The 21,689-nt window shown below is 43.1% G+C and overlaps 1 protein-coding gene across 8 annotated transcripts in view; it reads right to left on the bottom strand.

The window, feature by feature from the left end:
• The window catches only part of FMNL2 (formin like 2), a 239,385-nt gene extending 228,151 nt beyond the window's left edge, over window positions 1–11,234 (bottom strand). For 3 of the 8 annotated variants that reach the window (XM_073545618.1, XM_073545622.1, XM_073545617.1), the window contains exon 1: window positions 10,737–11,233. In XM_073545618.1, the coding sequence (XP_073401719.1) occupies window positions 10,737–10,853 (117 nt within the window). In that variant the 5' untranslated portion in view covers window positions 10,854–11,233. Of the gene's footprint in view, window positions 1–10,736 lie in introns of all 8 variants that reach the window. The other 5 variants (XM_073545620.1, XM_073545619.1, XM_073545623.1 and 2 more) reach the window with 3 other exon arrangements.
• Window positions 11,235–21,689: the final 10,455 nt, after the last annotated feature.

Genomic DNA, 21,689 nt, shown 5'->3' with positions numbered 1-21,689 from the left:
CATACAGTAAATAACACAGGTTCCACCTTTTACAAAAGGTGATGTCACAGCTTACCTCTTCCCCTCCTGAACAATGACTGAAAAACACCTCTATATACAGTAGATACAAGATCCACCATTCACAATAGGTGAAGTCACAGCTCACCTCCTCCTCTCTTGTACAATGACTGATTACACATATACAGTAAATATCACAGGATCCACCAATAAGATCAGCTCACCTCGTCCTCCTGCTGATAACACCTCTATATACAGTAGGTAACACAGGATCCAACATTCAGAATAGGTGATGTCACAGCTCACCTCCTCCTCTTATACAATGTCCGATGACGCCTCTATATAAATTAGATAACACAGGATCCACCATCCACAGTAGGTGATGTCACAGCTCACCTCCTCCTGTACAATGACTGATAACATCTCTATTTATAGCAGCTATCACATGAACCACCTTTCACAATAGATAATGTCACAGCTCACCTCCTCTTCCCTTGCAATGACAGATAACACCTCTATATACACATTCCCTTCTACTGAAGTGAAATAAACACGTATACAGCCACACTTCATGTCCCATGTATCAGTACACCTCTTTGTCTTCTGCAGATTAGCAGCGCATCCTTGGACCACTAGATCTGTCTCAGTAATAAAGCCAAATGCTGCAAAGAAAACATCACCCAGAGCCTCCATTACAAGTGATCTAATGCAGCAGGCAACAGCTGAATTTTGTGCTTTTCTTATTCTCTGCATTTAATAACAGTGACACGTGAGTCGTTCAGCCCCTCGATACCGATTGTGCAAAAATCAGGTAAAAATTGGGCAATGTCCTCCCTGCTATGACCCCGCAGTGACCATAGTTGAAAAGAATGCACAGCATACACATTATTTCCAACAAAGTGGGTGCTCGGCAAAAAGACCCACAATAATCCCTTTCATTTGAGCGTTTTAAGATGAAGCTTGTGACTTTTATACTCGGCTTTTCCCAGCAAACAAAGGCCGAGAACGAGTAACAGCCTCAGCGTGACGGCCCTGGTTCACACAAGCGAGGTCCAGCAAAGAAACAACACATCATGATTTTAAAGGGATGCTGTCACCAAAAGGGTGTCTTTAAATTATGGTTCCTTTTAAAGGTCCTAATAACAAAAAACTGGTTTGCTAATATATACCCCCTCCCAAAATCATGTAAGAGTGGAGAGTGATCAGTTAATCGGATTTGTGACTCCTTTACTGGAGCTAGGCATGTGATCACTCTCAGCCAATCAGTAGAGAGGGAAGTACTCAGGGGCGTAACTATAAGCATCAGGAGCTGATGGAGGTCATATAAAGGGACTCTCCAGGAGTAGAATACAAATAAAGAAAGAAAATAAAATGTCATTCTAAATACATTTCTAAAAATTATTATTTCGTAAAAGGCACTTGTTTTGTTTAAGGAGATAATCACATTAGTTCATTAAAATTAAATTGCCGCTTGCTTGTCAGTCTGACAGAAACTCTTCCTAAAATTTAAACATGACAGGTGTCTGTGAGCATGTGCAGTAGGAAGCTCCATTCCCTCCCTTCATATGTAGTAGGAAGGTGCACTGCTGTGACCTGGACACAGTCTAACAGTATGTGATATAGATTATTTCCAAGTCACAGCAGCCACTCAGCATTCAGACAAACATGGTGGATTGCAGTATATGCAGCTTCTTCTTCCTCAGCATCCCTGGTATCTCCAGTATTGGATCAGATAGACAGGGAGGACAGCTGTGTGAGCAGCCTCGTCTTATGTCAGCATCTGGTATCTCCAGTATTAGATGAAAAAGACATGGTGGACAGCAGTGTGAGCAGCCTCTTCTTACCTCAGCACCCCTGATATCTAAAGTATTAGATCAGATAGACAGGGTGGACAGCAGTGTGAGCAGCCTCTTCTTACCTCAGCACCACTTGTATCTCTAGTATTAGATCAGATAGACAGGGTGGACAGCAGTGTGAGCAGCCTCTTCTTACTTCAACACCCATGATATCTCCAGTATTAGATCAGATAGGGTGGACAGCAGTGTGAGCAGCCTCTTCTTACCTCAGTACCCCTGACATCTCCAGTATTAGATCAGATAGACAGGGTGGATAGCAGTGTGAGCAGCCTCTTCTTACCTCAGCACCCCTGATATCTCCAGTATTAGCTCAGATAGACAGGGTAGACAGCAGTGTGAGCAGTCTCTTCTTACCTCAGCACCCCTAAGGGTATGTGCACACATAGTTTTTTGTCTCTGCGGATTTTGTAGAGAAAACTGCAGGAAATCCGCAGGACAAAGTGCTGCAGTTTTTCTGCGGTTTATCTGCGGTTTTGCCCTGCGGTTTTACACCTCATAATGGATGAGGTGTAAAACTGCAGCGTTTCTGCACCAAACAATTGACATGCTGCGTTTTGAAAACCGCAGCAAAACCGCGCGGAAAAAAACGCAGCATGTGCACAGCTTTTTTTTATTTCCATAGGAAATAAAGGTACTGTACAACGCAGCAGAATCTGCTGCGTTTCTGCAGCGCCAAAAACGCTGCGGAAACGCAGCAGAAACCGCAAAGTGTGCACATACCCTGATATCGCCAGTATTAGATCAGATAGACAATGTGGACAGCAGTGTGAGCAGCCTCTTCTTACCTCAGCACCACCTGTATCTCTAGTATTAGATCAGATAGACAGGATGTACAGCAATGTGAGAAGCATCTTCTTACCTGAACACCCCTGGTGTCTCCTGTACGGGAGCAGATAGACAGGGTGGACAGCAGTATGAGCAGTCTCTTTTTACCTCACCACTGGGAGCACATCTTCCTACGAATGAAGGATGGGAGGGGTGGGGGGACAGAGCTTCCTACTGCACATGCTCACAGTTATTTGTCATATTCACATTCTAGGGCAGGCTTTTGTCAGTGTAACAAGACAGTTGCCATATTACTGTATAATAGAGATTACCTCCCTAAATAAAACTAGCTTGGTTTGCTAATTAAAGATATTTAAAAATATATATTTTTCTTTATTTTGCCTATTTAAGTGTCTTCTGCGATTTGACATGACTATTTATCTTTCCACTGCTACTTCAATATTAGTAGTTGTAAAGCTGTTTGCACTTTTTGCACTACTATAAGTTTTCCGCTTTGGACAGTTGATTACAATGAACCTCCATGGATTTGCTGATCACAGGGTGTAGGGTAGCTGAGATTCCCAGTGATTGCTTGTAGACTGTTAGGGAAACAGCAGGTGTTCATTTACTCTTCAGCGCCACCACTGGGCAAATAAAGCGTTGCATGCGTCATATTGATTGTGATTCATGATTGCTGTCTGGTCCCACACTCCAGAAGTTACCTTCTTTAATGATGCTGCTAAAGGCATAAGGCACAGAAATTACCCTCTTACCAAACAAACTGCACTTTTATGCATAGAGGGAGCAGAAAGATGGCTATTGCAACAGATTGTCTGCACGGAACACAGACTGCCGTCAACAGCCCAGTTCACAATATCAGGTTGAAAATCATTTAACCTACAGGACCTACTAAATTCCCTCAATACTACCGTAGGACATCGCACATCATTTGCCATGCCCCTTGATAGTACCGCACGTCATCTGACATCATTTGCCAACTCCCTCGATACTACCGTGAGACATCTGACATCATTTACCAACTCCCTCGATACTACCGTGAGACATCTGACATCATTTGCCAATTCCCTCGATACTACCGCGCAACATGTAATCCAGTTTCCCAAGCTTAGCGGTAACTCCACTCTTGATATACACCTTTTTCTTCTTGTAGATTGTATTAGTCAAACATTTTATTACTTTATCTATGAATGGAGGAGCATCTGCCAACCAATGTTTAGCAACAAATTTCCTAGTGTGATATAATATTTTGGATATGGCCAACTGAATTGAGGAGTTCTTTACAACATCCTGTATCCCTCACCAGGCCCAAGATACAGGGTTTAGGACTTTGGGGGATATGAATGTGATAAACCTTCCTACTAGATCTCCCAACCCATTCTTCCTAATACCTTTGGAGTTCTATAAACTCTCTGGATAAGAAACCGTTGAGATTTTCTCTGGACCGCGTTGATCGAAATCTTCCCAAAATTCCAAAATATCATCATATTCCTCCAAAAAAAAAAAAGTATAGCCCACATCTCTTTCCCAGTTAGCTTTCACAAGTGCCATAGGGTCACCCAAAATTTTCAATAACAGTGAGTTGTACAATAAAGTAGTTTAAGCTTGTACCACAAATTCTAGTAGTCCATTGGATAAGATGGAGAGGTTAGGCTGTGTGCACACGCTGCGGAAAAGGTGCGGATTCATCCGCGCGGATTTTGTACAATCCGCAGGTGGAACCGCAGGTCAAAATACCTGCGGTTTTACCTGCGGATTGCTCTGCGGTTTTGCCCTGCGGTTTTTCATCTCCTCAATGGAGGAGATGGCAAACCGCAGGAGAATCCGCAGAAAGAATTGACATGTCAATTCTTTCTGCGGATTGAAAACCGCAGATAATCCGCGCGGAAAATTCCGCACCGTCTGCACTGCGGTTTTTGATTCCCATAGGGAATCATTGTACTGTACACCGCAGCAGAAACTGCTGCGGGTCCGCAGCGGCCAAAACCGCTGCGGAACCGCAGCAAAATCCGCAGCGTGTGCACACAGCCTTAGAGATAGCCTCCTGGGATCTTATTGTGTACCTAAAGTATTTGAAGAAATCAGAATTATGCAAATTGAACGCCTGTTTCAGATATTCAAAAGCGCAAAAGTGACCATCAATATATAATTAGTAAAAATATTTAAACCCTGCATTTTCCATTCTCCGAACTCCTCCAAAGGCTGTAGTTCCCTCAAGCCAGGGTTATTCCAAATAGGAGTATAACTGGAGCAATCTTTACATTCCCCACCACTTTTTACAGGTCTACCAGATTTTATGTGTCAGGCCTGAGTCACACTAGTGAATAAATCGGACGAATGCAATGCGATAAAAAAAAAAAAAAAAAAAAAATCGCATTGCATTTGTCCCAATGTTATTCTATGGGGCAGCTCCCATCATCCGATTTTTTTCGGAATGTTTCCTCAGACCGAGACAAACGCAGCATGCTGCGATTATCACCGATTTTCGGATCGGACTCGCCAATGCAAGTCTATGGGTGCGATTAAAAATCGGATTACAAACGGACCACACGTGTGACTTGCGATAAAATCGCAAGACTTCTCCAGGTCAACAGGAAAGAGCATCAGGCATTGGCATTGGAAGTCAAACGGATGCTTAGATGCAAATAAAATCGGTTCATCGCCGGAAATTCGGATGACAGACGGATCCTTGGACAAGAAACCTTTGTGCGATTTCGTACTGTAAAAATCGGACCGATTTTTTAATCGTTGTGTGTGACTCCAGCCTCAGGAGTAGAGCGGGGTAGCATCTTAAATTGGAATTAATGGGATTCCCAGAGTTCAAGCAAGTTGTGGCCTCCCCCCAAAAATTAAACACTAGCACCCCCACCCCCTTTGTTCCCACCAGAGCCCAGCCTCTAAAATGCTGAAATTGAGAGGCCAAGAAGTAACCCCATGTAGGCCTTATAGGTTTAGTTCGTTATTGATTTCAATGGGAAAAAAACTGCAAAATCTGCTTTTTTCATATAAAATATATATATGTGTTCAGTAATATATTACAAGACAAACTAAAAGGCAGCAAGATACTGTACACGACTGACATGAAATCTCCCCCATCTCACATTCCACCGTGAAAAGAGGGGATTAGCACATGGGAGAATAGCTGTGAGCAGGTCTAAAAACAATCATCCAAATTAGCTTACAAGTGACTTGTCAGCAGAGTGCGGAGCTTAGGGCACAGGACTACCTGACACAGACAAAAGCCCGCTGTATACACTGGTGCATACAGAAAAGGGGAGCAGTCGCCCACGGCCTCAAATTAGATCATGCTTTTAAGGCCATGTTCGCACATTCAGTATTTGGTCAGTATTTTACATCAGTATTTTTCAACCAAAACCAGGAGTGGGTGATAAATACAGAAGAAGTGGTGACGTGTTACTATTATGCTTTTCCTCTGATTGTTCCACTCCTGGTTTTGGCTTATTAATACTGATGTAAAATACTGACCAAATACTGAACGTGTGAACGTGGCCTAAGTGTCCAGATTTTGCTTGTGTCAACCACTCAAATCAATGGCACTACTTTTTTCCTTCCTTTCCAGTCAAATCTAAGGCTATGTTCTGACCATTAGTTATTTCCCTTTTTGGATCCATTTTGGAAAAGTAAAATATTCCAGTATAGAACCCATTCATCTGAATGGGAATGGAAGTGGCGTCAGATGTTTTCCATTTGCCACCTTTCCAGGGACAATCTGTTTTAAGCTGGATCAAAAAATGTAGCCTGTACAGTTATCTACTGTTTGTGGAGCCCCTTAAAGTGGAACCAAAGGAATCAGACGAAAATCGACATGTTGACCGGCCTACTACTGTCCTCAAGTGACATCAGTTATTCAACCAGCTGTATCACGCCTTTGAACGAAGCGGCCCCGTCTGCGCAGGATGGAAGCGTCCAGAAGACTGGGGTTTTGTTTTGGGGAGATGGGTTAACTTTTGTGGCTGACACTAAGGCCTCAGTCAGATGTTTAGCAACTAAACAAGGATTGTGATCAGCCCCAAAGACTATTGGTACATGGTCCATCACTAAAAAACACAGATAGAACAAATACGTGACTCAAGGGCTTCTGAATGAGGCCTTAGAGTGTATTTACTCTGGCTGATTATCGAAAGGAATTCTCGCAAAGCTCGTTTGCCAATAATTGGCCACTATACTAATTACTAATCATTCAAAGAATTAGCAAAACTCTCGTTCGTGAAATTATTTTTGAGCATGCTTAAAAATTATCGTTCTCGGCAGCACATAATTCTTTGTCAACAGAACATGTGCTGCCGAGAACAGCAACACCCTATTCTCCTAGAACAAGCTATTACCAATCGTTCGTGAGCACTGGAAGTGCAGTTGACCTGTCTAAATGACATTTAGTGAATCAATGGTTGTTCAATGGCTGACATTGACTAATGTAAACCCATTCTACAAATGGAATAAAAACGAACGAATGTTTGTTGTACTGTGTTTCTCTGTGTTCCATTCTACAAATGGTGGATTTTTTGAGTACTGTCCATTGTGAAAATGCATAACAGTAAGCGCCTGCACAGGAAACGGCCGTAAGCCAATGGCGATACCGGTACTGTTGCGGCTCTTTGTTTTGTGATATGTTGGTAATAAAGGCGTAAAAAAAGACTGATGAATGACGCCAACATTCCTTCATCAGCATCTACTGCCCCTAATTTTGCCCAAATACTTGACATGCGAAATACAGAATCCCAATTCTGCTAAACAAGAAAGAACAGATAAAATAAAAAGTTTAAAAAAAGCCCTTTTGAAAAGGCACTGCTGCCTGTAGTACTACAACTCCCATCAGATGGAAAATTACAACCTTAACCTTTCTTATAAAAAAGGTCAGAAATCGCTAATGGTCTTCAGAGTGTACCGAACTGTGACGTGTTCGTTTACGGCAGGTTAATAAGTCACCAGCAATGGAAGAGCTTAGTTCACATTGAAAAATTCATCAGTCATCCATTTCCAAACACGTTAGCGTCGCTGAATAACTTACAATGGATTTACATATTTACGTGTGAAATGTACACAAGGTTGTAACTTCGGCAGGAACGGTCGCCCACGTGTGAGCCGGTGCGCAGTGACAACACGGCCAATGATAAGAGTCAATGACTGGGTTTACTCTGGTTTCTCAGGCTATTTCTTAGATCTTGTATTACAAAAGTGAAAGAAAAATCTAAAATGTTTCAGTCTAAAATGTGAAAAATGAGATAAATATAAGTCCTAAAGACTTAAAGGGGTTGTCCAGCCTTAGGCTACAGGTCCAGACCCGTGAATCAGCACATCGCGCGCACTACGCGCTGTTAGGATTCTCTGGAGAGCGCATAACTGCAAGTATGTGGTCATGTGTCAACTAGACGCTAGCGCATTGGGCAAGGCTGGACAAGTCTATTCGGAATGTGGCAGGAAAAATGCAAATCACAGAGTGCAGTGCACACGATGTGAGGCTTCATAAGTCTGCAGTCACATAAAAATGGGAGAAAACATGGGTAATCTTGAAGCTGTAGTAGCAGCCATATTGGGGGTCTGCAACATGGTCTGCATGCAACACATTCTAGGTAGAAACTCAGGACTTTGTAGCATAATGTGGATTAGGAACCGCCTTCAATTACTAAATTGCTGTCCTCTGTCACATCAGTAAAGTTTACTGAAAATTGCTTAAAAGGGATGCCCACCTTTGGGGACAATCATTTATTTTTTTACTTACCATATATGCTTACTTAAACAGTTAACTTGTTCTGCAGCCCAGCAACAGACAATGCAGCTGCAGCCCAGCAACAGACAGTGCCGCACAGAAGCTGTAGAAGGTAACTGGAGCAAAACTTTTAATGAAACCCAAGAGCAAAAATGACTTTTAACCCCCAACTACATCAACATAAGTAGGAAGAAAAAATGTCCCCAAATGTGGACAGCCCCTTTACATTTGAGATTTTTAGGCCGGTAATTATTAGGAATATTTTTCTTTATTTAAGGAGGCGTTAAGACTTTAAGGGATTTCCGGAGACAATGTCAAAAAAGAGAAGCATTTATTTAAAGGAGGAGTTGGAGTTTTCTCCAATAATATCAATAAAGTTTATTGAAGACAGGAATATAGTTCATTAAGGGAGATGTTGGGTTCCTTTTGACAATTTCAATAAAGTTTGTTGAAGACACACACGTTTTTGAAAATTATTATAATTCCCGTGCTCTGATTCTGCCTATGAAGGAAGGGCCGAGACTACTTAGGTGCACATTTCTTGTTCATGGATTCATATGCAGTTGTGGTCCCAGAGATCGACAGTCAGGGACCGATTGGGACATCCAATAAGGCCGGTTACACATGTCCGACACTCACGGTCCAAGTACAGACCGCGATATGTAGACCAGCCAGTCCCCCGACCTGAACCCAACATCCTCACATATGCCTGTGAGCCTGCTAACATCACAGAAACTCAACTTTTTAAGCCCAACACCTCTCTTTTAAAAGAATTGTTCCCTGTCTTCAACATTGTCGTAGAAAATCACTTAAAGCCTGACACCTCCTTAAATAAAAAAAAAAAATGCCTTTCTACAATAAACTTTATTAACATTGTTACAAGGAACCTCTTAAGGTCCAACAGTTCTTCAATAAACTTTATTGACATTGTCACAGGGAATCCCTTAAAGTCTAACACCAACAAGTGAACGTTTATTAAGAAATATATGATAAGGTGCAGGGCCCAACGTATCATTGGTGCAACATGTGCAGCCTCCTTGTGGCCCCAGAGGTAAGGGGGCCCAGCTACACTTTTAAAGCAGGTGGAATTTTTCACTAGGCTGCAAAGTGCCCATATACTGTTCTTGCACAGGGACCCTCTTTTGTTGGTTCCACTGGTGGTTTAGTGTTAAAGGGTCTAAAAATTGGCCATCGTTGGTTTCAGTCTTGTAAAATGCCGGACTATCAGTATGTCTAGCTGTCAGAATTTTAATGCCGTATACCATTAGAATTACCTGTAGTATATGATGCTGTATATGAACATAGGTTGATTTTCGCGTAATCCCAGACCTCTTGCACCTATGATGTGGCTTGTGGTGTAACACTAGGAAAGAGCCACTTCATAATGTTAACACAGTGAAATGTAAACATAATCAGGTTACCCAGAGGAAAGCGGAAAAGTGTTGAGTGTAATCCTAGTTTACTGTAGGAGATGTAGTTTGACACCATTTTTCGCGTGAACCTGCTCCAAGGCCCCATTCTTCCCCCTATAGTGCGTTCTGTCCCTCCTGCCAATCATTGAAACGCTAGCTCTTGTGTATAGAATTACAATCACTTCACCGTCATCTACTGGAGCTGCGGAAATACAAAGTCCACTTGTAGTCATAAAACACGAAGAAAGTTAGTAATAATAATAAAACATATATCATAGGACTTCAAAGGGACTCCATGCCCCAATGTGCCCACACCGCTCAAATTACATAATTCACGGCGCCATATTTACCCAAAAACTCAATGGAAAAGTCATTAAGGGATCTAAAAATTCCATTGAATTGTTTTAGATGTGAGGTCACATCCCACCAAATTGTGGTCTATTGCAACTTTTAGCCATTGAGGACTAAAGGTGTCATCTAACTCACACTTTGGATGGGCCACCAGGCCACCACCTCCGAAATATGGATACCCCATATCTGCTGAGGTTTTTAGTAGGACATGGTCCTTGGAAGTCACTGACTTTCCATTTCTGACACCCCTTAGATGTTAATGAAATGCAGATTAGCACCGACACCCCCTCCGCCTCCCTCTTCTCCACCATTGAGCGGTGTCTTTACAGTGTAATATCTCCACATGGGACATCATCCCATGTCTTCTACTACAAAGAAGGAGTCCTCCCTTTCAAATTGAATAGGCTGGAAGGATGTAGGAGAAACGTGCTTAGCTGAACCACCCCCTTGCAAACACAATCAAGACAATGGGGCTTTTCTCCAAGGCGTAGAGAAAGCAGCAATGTAAGAAGATGGTGCAATGTGTAGACTTTCTGCGGAAGACACCATGGCGTGCGTCAACATAGGCAAGACATGGGAAGGACCAAAGGCTGGATACAATGCACTCACCAAAACGATGGCAAACCTCTCCTCCAGTTCACCTGGTTCAGGCATGGGCAGCTTAAGGGGCATATTATGTGCCTTGAAATCAGTCTGGTTAGAATCCATGCTGCCTGCATTCCCCATGATGAGCAGCCTGAGTGAAGGCCACCTCCACACCTCTCTCCTGGCCACAGGAATTAACAAGTCACCAACACACAGCTGCTTGTCCTTCTCTCCACCTCCCCAAAGTGTCCAGAAATCCCAAGCCCCAGCAGGACAGATGGGAACAGATCCAATGCAATAATAGATCCAAGGCTCCTTCTAGCACATAGGTGGCTCCTGCACCTTCCTGGCCCTGGGTGACCTCCAGAAAAAGCCCAGCTTGATACCTAGACTAGGGTTTGGAGGCACGGATGGCATCTGCATGTTGCACAATTTGCACACCACTCCCAGCTTGGTGCTGCTTGCTGCTAGTGTGAAGAGCACAAGAGGCTCAGGGCAGCAGCAGAAGCCTGAATGCAACATGGAAACTCCCTTTATTGTCCAAGGGAAGAGGCACAGGCTCCCTCTAGTGATCCTGCAAGCTCTGACTATGGAGGGGAGAAGAAGGCAGCAGCAGAGGATGCAAGGAGAGACTGACAGATCCTGCACACCTCCCCACAAGATCATATCATTGCCATCCACAGCCACAGATCAGTGATTCGGCTGCAAATATCACTGATTGTAAAGGGAACCCTGGCTGGAGCTGACAAATATTATGTATAATATTATCAGCACTGCAATATGCACATCATCACATTCTGACTATCCATATAATGATAACAAATAAGCCTAAATTAAATTAAACTTCAATTTATCCAGCCCAGAACACTATAATAACAATACTTAATTACTACAGTAAATAATAAAAAAAAGGAAAAGGAGCTTTGCAAGAATTTTCTATGCCTATCAGCCAGGCTTTCATAAATAATAAAAAATATGTATATATATTGCTATAGTTTTAAGAGTTTTAATAAACGTGTGTATACATATATGTATATATACACATATATGCTTTTATTATTTAATAACATTATTAAATAACAGCAAAATACATATATTAAAACAGTATTATATATATATATATATATATATATATATATATATATATATATATATATATATATATACACACAGTGTATATATATATATATATATATATATACACACACACACACACACACACACACTGCTCAAAAAAATAAATGGAACACTACCATTTGCAACAGGGTGTTTCTGTTCCCTTTGTTTCTTTGAGCAGTATGTATATTTGTAAACAGTGTTATATGCATACATACATATATTATATATATTTTGATATATTCTATACTATTATTTATATATCTTTTTACAGTGGGGGAAATAAGTATTTGATCCCTTGCGGATTCTGTAAGTTTGCCCACTGACAAAGACATGAACAGTCTATAATTTTAAGGGTAGGATAATTTTAACATTGAGAGATAGAATATCAAAAATAAAATCCAGAAAATCACATTGTATAAATTATATAAATGTATTTGCATTTTGCAGTGAGAATTAAGTATTTGATCCCCTACCAACCGTTAAGAGTTCAGGCTCCTACCAACCAGTTAGACGCTCCTAATCAACTCGTTACCTGCATTAAAGACAGCTGTCTTACATTGTCACCTTTATAAAAGACTCCTGTCCACAGAGTCAATTAATCAGTCTGACTCTAACCTCTACAACATGGGCAAGACCAAAGAGCTTTCTAAGGATGTCAGGGACAAGATCATAGACCTGCACAAAGCTGGAATGGGCTATAAAACCATAAGTAAGATGCTGTTTGAGAAGGAGACAACTGTTGGTGAAATAGTAAGAAAATGGAAGAAATACAAAATGACTGTCAATCGATATCAATATGGGGCACTATGCAAAATCTCACCTCATGGGATATCCTTGATCATGAGGAAGGTGAGCGATCAGCCTAAAACTACAGGGGTTTCGAACATTGTAGCGTTCTTAGTCTGGCAAAGAAAAGAATATGGTGCTTGATAATAATACTGCTACTCATAATAGGTGTGAAATGAGTCCGCGCTTTGTTAGCAGTAGATTATAAAATAGTCCTAAAAATTGAAATCATAGAAATAATAGTGGTAGTGGTAATATCAGTCATGACGTTTGTGTTAATAAATTAATTGGATAGGTTAGCAATAATCAGGGGATTAACTGTAATAAGTGCAGGGGTTGTAATCGCACCCGGAGCTTAGAGACTAAAGGGGGCTCCAAAGGTCCCTTTCCCCCTTAGGGAAAGACTAAAGACCAGAGATAGTTAGGGGCCCTGTTGGGGTTTTGCTTTGGATCCCACAAGCTTCAAGTTACGGTCTCTTAGTAATAATAAATAATCATCATGCGTGTATTAATAAAAAATAATGCGCTCTGTGCTAGTGAAAGACGAAGCTCGTAGTACGACTAATAACAGTAAAATATTAATAACAGCATATTCTAGCTTCTGAGGTTGTTTCAGACGAATGGAACAAAACCAGAACTTTCTTCAGCAAAATCTGATGCAAATCTGCATTGTGTGAACATATCCTAAATGTTATCATCTATCCCACAGATGAGTGATAACTCGTGGATCGTTGGGTGTCTGACTCCTGGGACCTAAACCGATCCAGAGAACAAGGCTGTGAAATGCTCTGTTGGAATGGATTAGAGGCGGAATATGAGCGTAACCTCATGCTTCAGGAGGCCGCCGGCGAATAGCACAGTGCTTGTTTATCTCCGGCGATCCTGTAGAGAATGATTGGCGTGGTGGTGCGGTGTTTCAGAACTATGTTCTCAATATCAAAGGAGGTCCCCAAGATTATCAGTCTGTATAGTAATAAAGTATTACTTTATTAGTAAATTGTATATAAAATATAATAATAAAATGTATCCATTAATCCAAAACAGAAACAAGGTACAGTAAATAAGATTTGTAAGGGCTCAGATTTGTTTGGAGACTTTTTTTTGGCTTTGTCTACATAAGCATCGTGACTTTAATCAATAACAGGAGCAAACTAAGGCTAGTTTCACATTAGTGTTTGGAGGCGCAGCGGATGCTCGCCGTGAAGCTCCACCCCCTGCCGCGCCTCCTCCGGTCAGCTCCGCCTATGGGCGCATGCCGCTGCATGCGGCCTGCGTACCCTATCTTTAGCATTGGCTATGCAGGCTGTGTGCAGGTACGCTTTTGCCGCCGCATACATCCTTTTGACAGTGCGGCGACCTGCGCCATACGCAACGTGTTGCATTTTGGTGCGGCCACCGCACCGTCAAAAGGACACATGCGGCGGCAAAAGCATACCTGCACACAATCTGCATACCCAATGCTAAAGATAGGGTACGCAGGCCGCATGCAGCGGCATGCGCCCATAGGCGGAGCTGACCGGAGGAGGCGTGGCAGGGGGTGGAGCTTCACGGCGAGCATCCACTGCGCCTCCAAACGCTAATGTCAAACTAGCCTAATAGTTATAAGTCTATTTTCACATGGATCTTAGTAAATGAGGACAGACATCTTGGAGATAAATACTTTTTTGCAGCAAGAGGTGCACAGCAGAATACTCTATACCAACCTAAAAAGACTAGAAATCTCAATTTAAGCTGCTTGGAGCACAAAAATTAGTGAGGCCACATTCACACAGATCTGTTTATTTGGTAACTGACTGTATCGTACACCCTGAGAACCGACAGTCTAGACACCTTGGGAAATCTGCTCTTATTTGCTAAACTTTTCTGTTCTTATACAAATACCTTACAGCTTTTTCTGTGGCTGCAGAAACGCCAACAATATAGTGTCATCACCTGATTGTACGTTTAGAGTAATGCGCAAATGAGAGTATACAAAAGAAGCAAATACAGACTTTTCCATTGCAGTAAGGTAAAAAAAGAAAATTTTTTCAGCTCACCACAAAGAAGACAGCTATAAGTCCGATCGGTGCACGGAATGTGGAAACAGGATCCCTCTGCAGCAAAGCGTAATATGGAAAAATGCTGGAATTTTTTTCCATATTAGACTTTTCCATTGCGTATAGTCTTTACTGGTTTATCGGGGAAGACATGATTTGTGCCTCCTCTGCATTGTATGGGTGATGAGATTATCACATCAAGCCACATCAACCACTGATAAGCTCTTACATATGGCTGTGTTACAGATCTGTCTTGACAGATTTTGTATTTTTTTTTTTTTTTTAACCACCTTTTTCTCGATCTGGAACCATGGCGACTTCATGGATGAACGCTCTGCAGGAAGATCTATCTTACGAAAGCCTAGATAGGTCCCTAAATAGGTCCACTAGGGTCTTCTCTGCCGTTATTTTGGTTGTATCAGGCCATCAGGTTGCTGCTCTTCCTCTTCGCCTTGTTTCTTCTATTCTTCTGACCATGATGTCCTTCTCCGGTGATCGTTGTATGATGTGTCCAAAGTAAGAAAGTCTTAGCTTGATGATCTTTCTTGCTTTGAGTGACATTTTTGGCTTGATTTGTTCCAAAATTGATTTGTTTGTTCTTTTTCCCATCCATGGACATCACCTTTACATTCTGGAGTCCCCTAATCAATACCCAAGAGCAGTCTCCATTAGCAATGACTGGGACATAGGAGTAAAGACACCAAATAGTCCCAAAGTAGCTGGCAGGAATCATAATTGTACTCGTAGAAGAGGTCAGGATGGGCAGCAGATAAAAGATGTGTTGGAAAATACAAATCAGATTGATATAAATGGAAGATGAACAAGACGCCATTACAAACTTCAGAAACCAAAAGGAACCATTTGTTCAGGCTCAAGTATGTATTCGTCTAGACTCCGGGCGCTCTGGCATTGGTTGAAGTCTGTGGCAATTAGAGCACATTGGTCCATTAGGAGACCTGGAGCTGGTGCATGTACACAACCTATGGACAGGGTGGCACAAGGCAGAAGGCAAGAAGATTTTTTTCCTCATGAATTCAAAAGAAATGTGTGAAAAAAATGTGACTTGCTATATTGCACGCTGTATTATGAAGGTATTTTATTACAGTCACACCATATGGTGGCACACATAGCCACAATGATCCTACGTGTTGAAATCAGAGCTGTGGAGTCAGTAAGCCAAACCTCCGACTCCTCGATTTCCCTGACTCCGACTCCAACTCCCGACTCAAACTCTCTCATACATGGTTCACTACTGAGCATGTACATAAAAAGAACATACATTTATAGGATATTTCATAACTTTCCCAAATTATTCTGAAAAAATATTCAGCACAAACTGCATTGTACTACTGTAACCATTTAATTATATATTTTAAGTCTATTTAATACCGACTCCACCAAAATGGAGACTGCACAGCCTTGATTGAAATACAGGATCTGAGGTTAGCATGAGATCTTACCTTTATCACAGCATAGGAAAATACAGATTTTTAAGTTGTGGTTATTATCTTACCTGCTCACATCCACTATCCAATTCTAACCTGGACACCATGCTGCTATATCAAAGGTTACTCCGTGATTATCACCATGCTACTCCATCAGGGGGTATTCTGTGATTATCACCCTGCTCCTATATCAGGGGTTATTCTGTGATTATCACCATGCTCCTATATCAGGTGGTACTCTGTGATTATCACCATGCTGCTACATCAATGGTTATTCCATGATTATCACCATGCTGCTACATCAAGGGATTATCACCCTGCTGTTTCATCAGGGGGTACTCCCTGAGTATCACCATGCTGCTACATCAGGGGGTACTCCGTGATTATCACCATGCTGCTACATCAGGGGGTACTCCGTGATTATCACCATGTTGCTACATCAGGGGGTACTCCCTGAGTATCACCATGCTGCTACATCAGGGGGTACTCCGTGATTATCACCATGCTGCTACATCAGGGGGTACTCCGTGATTATCACCATGTTGCTACATCAGGGGTTACTCCGTGATTATCACCCTGCTGCTACATCAGGGGGTGCTCAGTGATTATGACCATGCTGCTACATCAGGGGTTACTCCATCATTATCACCATGCTGATACACCAGGGGTAACTCCATGATTATCACCATGCTGCTACATCAGGGGGTACTCCATGATTATCACCATGCTGCTACATCAGGGGGTACTCCTTGATTATCACCATGCTGCTACATCAGGGGGTACTCCGTGATTATCACCATGCTGCTACATCAGGGGGTACTCCGTGATTATCACCATGCTGCTACATCAAGGTTTACTCCGTGATTATCACCATGCTGCTACATCAGGGAGTACTCTGTGATTATCACCATGCTGCTACATCACGGGGTACTCCGTGATTATTACAATGCTGCTACATCAGGGGGTACTCCGTGAGTATCACCATGCTGCTACATCAGGAGGTATTCTGTCATTATCACCATGCTGCTACATCAGAGGATTATCACCCTGCTGCTACATCAGGGGGTACTCCGTGATTATCACCATGCTGCTACATCAATGGTTATTCCATGATTATCACCATGCTGCTACATCAGGGGGTACTCCGTGAGTATCACCACGCTGCCACATCAGGGGGTACTCTGTCATTATCACCATGCTGCTACATCAGGGGGTACTCCGTGATTATCACCCTGCTGCTACATCAGGGGGTGCTCTGTGAGTATCACCATGCTGCTACATCAGGGGTTACTCCGTGATTATCACCATGCTGCTACATCAGGGGGTATTCTGTCATTATCACCATGCTGCTACATCAGAGGATTATCACCCTGCTGCTACATCAGGGGGTACTCTGTGATTATCACCATGCTGCTACATCAATGGTTATTCCATGATTATCATCATGCTGCTACATCAGGGGGTACTCCGTGATTATCACCATGCTGCTTCATCAGGGAGTATTCTGTCATTATCACCCTGCTGCTACATCAGGGGGTACTCCGTGAGTATCACCATGCTGCTACATCAGGGGGTATTCTGTCATTATCACCATGCTGCTACATCAGAGGATTATCACCCTGCTGCTACATCAGGGGGTACTCTGTGATTATCACCATGCTGCTACATCAATGGTTATTCCATGATTATCATCATGCTGCTACATCAGGGGGTACTCCGTGATTATCACCATGCTGCTACATCAGGGGGTACTCTGTCATTATCACCATGCTGCTACATCAGGGGGTACTCCATGATTATCACCATGCTGCTACATCAATGGTTGTTCCATGATTATCACCATGCTGCTACATCAGGGGGTACTCTGATTATCACCATGCTGCTACAGCAGGGAATACTCTGTGGTTATCACCATGTTGCTACATCAGGGGTTACTCCATGATTATCACCCTGCTGCTACATCAATGGTTATTCCATGATTATCATCATGCTGCTACATCAGGGGGTACTCCATGATTATCACCATGCTGCTACATCAGGTGGATCAGGTGGTACTCCGTGATTATCACCATGCTGCTACATCAATGGTTGTTCCATGATTATCACCATGCTGCTACATCACGGGGTACTCCGTGATTATTACAATGCTGCTACATCAGGGTGTACTCTGTGAGTATCACCATGCTGCTACATCAGGGGGTACTCCGTGATTATCACCATGTTGCTACATCAGGGTGTACTCTGTGATTATCACCATGCTGCTACAGCAGGGAATACTCTGTGGTTATCACCATGTTGCTACATCAGGGGTTACTCCATGATTATCACCCTGCTGCTACATCAATGGTTATTCCATGATTATCATCATGCTGCTACAGTACATCAGGTGGTACTCCATGATTATCACCATGCTGCTACATCAATGGTTATTCAATGATTATCACCATGCTGCTACATCAGGGGGTACTCCTTGATTATCACCCTGCTGCTACATCAGGGGGTACTCCGTGAGTATGACCATGCTGCTACATCAGGGGGTACTCCGTGATTATCACCATGCTGCTACATCAGGGGGTACTCTGTCATTATCACCATGCTGCTACATCAGGGATACTCAGTCATTATCACCATGCTGCTATATCAGGGGCTACTCCATGATTATCACCATGCTGCTACATCAGGGGGTACGCCATGATTATCACCATGCTGCTACATCAGGGGGTACTCCGTGATTATCACCATGCTGCTACATCAATGGTTATTCAATGATTATCACCATGCTGCTACATCAGGGGGTACTCCTTGATTATCACCCTGCTGCTACATCAGGGGGTACTCCGTGAGTATCACCATGCTGCTACATCAGGGGGTACTCCGTGATTATCACCATGCTGCTACATCAGGGATACTCAGTCATTATCACCATGCTGCTACATCAGGGGGTACTCTGTCATTATCACCATGCTGCTACATCAGGGGGTACTCCGTGATTATCACCATGCTGCTACATCAGGGGGTACTCCGTGAGTATCACCATGCTGCTACATCAGGGGGTACTCTGTCATTATCACCATGCTGCTACATCAGGGGGTACTCCGTGATTATCACCATGCTGCTACATCAGGGGGTACTCTGTGATTATCACCATGCTGCTACATCAGGGATACTCAGTCATTATCACCATGCTGCTACATCAGGGGGTACTCCATGATTATCACCATGCTGCTACATCAGGGGGTACGCCATGATTATCACCATGCTGCTACATTGCAATGGAGAGATTACAATGTGCCTTTAGGGTGTGTGCACACGGTGCGGATTGTCCTGTGGATTTTTCCATGCGGATTTGGCTAAATCCGCAGGTAAAGTGACCTGCGTTTTACCTGCGGATTTAGTGCGGATTAGCCTGCAGATTTCCCCTGCATTTTGACGCCTGCAGATTTCTATAATGGTGCAGGTGTGAAACTGCTGCGGATTCCGCACAAAGAATTGACATGCTGCGGATTTCAATCCTCAGCATGTGCACTGCATTTTTCGTTTTCCATTGACTTTAACGGTACTGTACAACGCAGCAGAATCTGCTGCGGATCCGCAGGGCCAAATCCGCAGGGCCAAATCCGCAGGGCCAAATCCGCAACGTATGCACACAGCCTTACACTATCTTAATGATTATTTATATTCACACCATGTATTTATGTTGACATTCACTGGAGCTGTTTTGCACTTAACACTTTATTACTTGACATATATTCTGTACAACTCCTTGTATGCACTTTGCTATTTTGTGTTTGTTCCTTATTTATTTATTTTCTTTAACTATATATAATCTTGTACAAATATCTATAGTCTCATTGAGATTGGCACTCTACATTTGACCTCATTACATCCCATTGTTCATGATCTTTTTCATATCGGGGTGTGTGGCCTCGCTTTTATTTTTTTTTTGTGTACATTGATTTGTTGTTTCTATTATTATTACCTGTTCATTATGTAAATTAATAAATACTATTGATTTTTCACCATACTACTTTTGGACTTTATGTTTAGCTCTCCCTCTCCATTTTTCATCATTGTAATCAGTATAACGGCGCCATCGTGACAGTGTCTATAGGTTACTGTGCACAATCCCGCTGACCGATTCCCTTTAACTTTACTGCAGACTTCTTTTAAAAAGATCAGCACTGCAGCCTTGCAGCGCTGGAGTCCTGGGTTTGAATCCCACCAAAGACAACATCTGCAAGGAGTTTGTATGTTCTCCCAGTGTTTGCGTGGGTTTTCTCCAGGTACTCCGGTTTCCTCCCACATTCCAAAGACATACTAATAGGGAATTTAGATTGTGAGCCCCATCAGGGACAGCGATGATAATGTGTGCAAACTGTAAAAAAGCGCTAAAAAAAAATTAAAGATTATTATTTTATTATAAAGAGCAAATTAAAAATCCAATTTGTATAGTTATATTTTGCCACACAATTGTGGGATCCGTGTGAGTGAATGAATCACCGACAGTTTTCACATAGCGATAAATATACATTCTAATTAATGCTGCGGAAAATCTGCTGAATGAGGCGATAATGAATTCACATGAAGCGTATCAATGCTGTGAACCTGCTGCACTACAACATGCTGAAAAAGAAAGAAGAAAAGGCAAAAAAATGCTCCTCTGTGGTCTTAGCTGTAAGTAAATTGTGAAAGAATTGGAAGATTTTCACAGAAGCCATAAATAAACACTAGTGTTAACGTGGAAGGTTAATGTAACAGGCAGGGACAAATTATTACTGCAAACATCACCTTCTGGTGTGAATGGGGACATGAGCAGCCACACACTAAACCTGTCTGGCCTGGAGAAATTGCCTTTAAGGGAACCTGTCAGCAGCTTCAAGAGCAGAATGAAATAGTGATGGGTTCCCTGATAGTGGTGATTAATAGCTACAGTATTAGCAGAAAAGAGCTGGAGTGGAGCCTCCCACCGGGTACATCTCCAGAAGCCAGGCTACACATCAGGCAGTTTCTCCCAGAGCTGGGCTACACACCGGGCGCTCCTCCCAGAGCCGGGCTACATGCCGGGCGCTCCTCCCAGAGCCGGGCTACACTCCGGGCGCTCCTCGCAGAGCCGGGCTACATGCCGGGCGCTCCTCCCAGAGCCAGGCTACACGCCGGGGGCTCCTCCCAGAGCCGGGCTACACGCCGGGCGCACCTCCCAGAGCCTAACTATACTATACTCCTGGCACTTCCCCCAGAACCAGGCTACACACTAGGCAGCTTCTCCCAGAGCCGAGCTACTCTCCAGGCGCTCATCCCAGAGCTGGGCTACACTCCGGGCACACCTCTCAGAGCCTAACTATACTCCTGGCACTCCTCCCAGAGCCGGGCTACACACAAGGCAGCTTCTCCCAGAGCTGGGCTACACTCCGGGCGCACCTCCCAGCGCGCAGGACAGGGCAAAACTATTGACACTTCTCCCAGAGGCAGACTACACTCCAGGTGCTCCCCCCAGATCAGGCTACACTCCGGATGCTCCCCCCCAGATCGGGCTACACTCCGGGCGCTCCTCCCAGAGCCGGGCTACACACCAGGCAGCTTCTTCCAGAGCC

The sequence above is a fragment of the Dendrobates tinctorius genome, unplaced genomic scaffold (assembly GCF_039654945.1).
Source record: "Dendrobates tinctorius isolate UK_male_01 unplaced genomic scaffold, ASM3965494v1 ptg000143l, whole genome shotgun sequence".
Classification (NCBI taxonomy): domain Eukaryota; kingdom Metazoa; phylum Chordata; class Amphibia; order Anura; family Dendrobatidae; genus Dendrobates; species Dendrobates tinctorius.
Note: the sequence above shows the minus strand (reverse complement) of the source record. Positions and strands in the feature narration are given on the sequence as shown.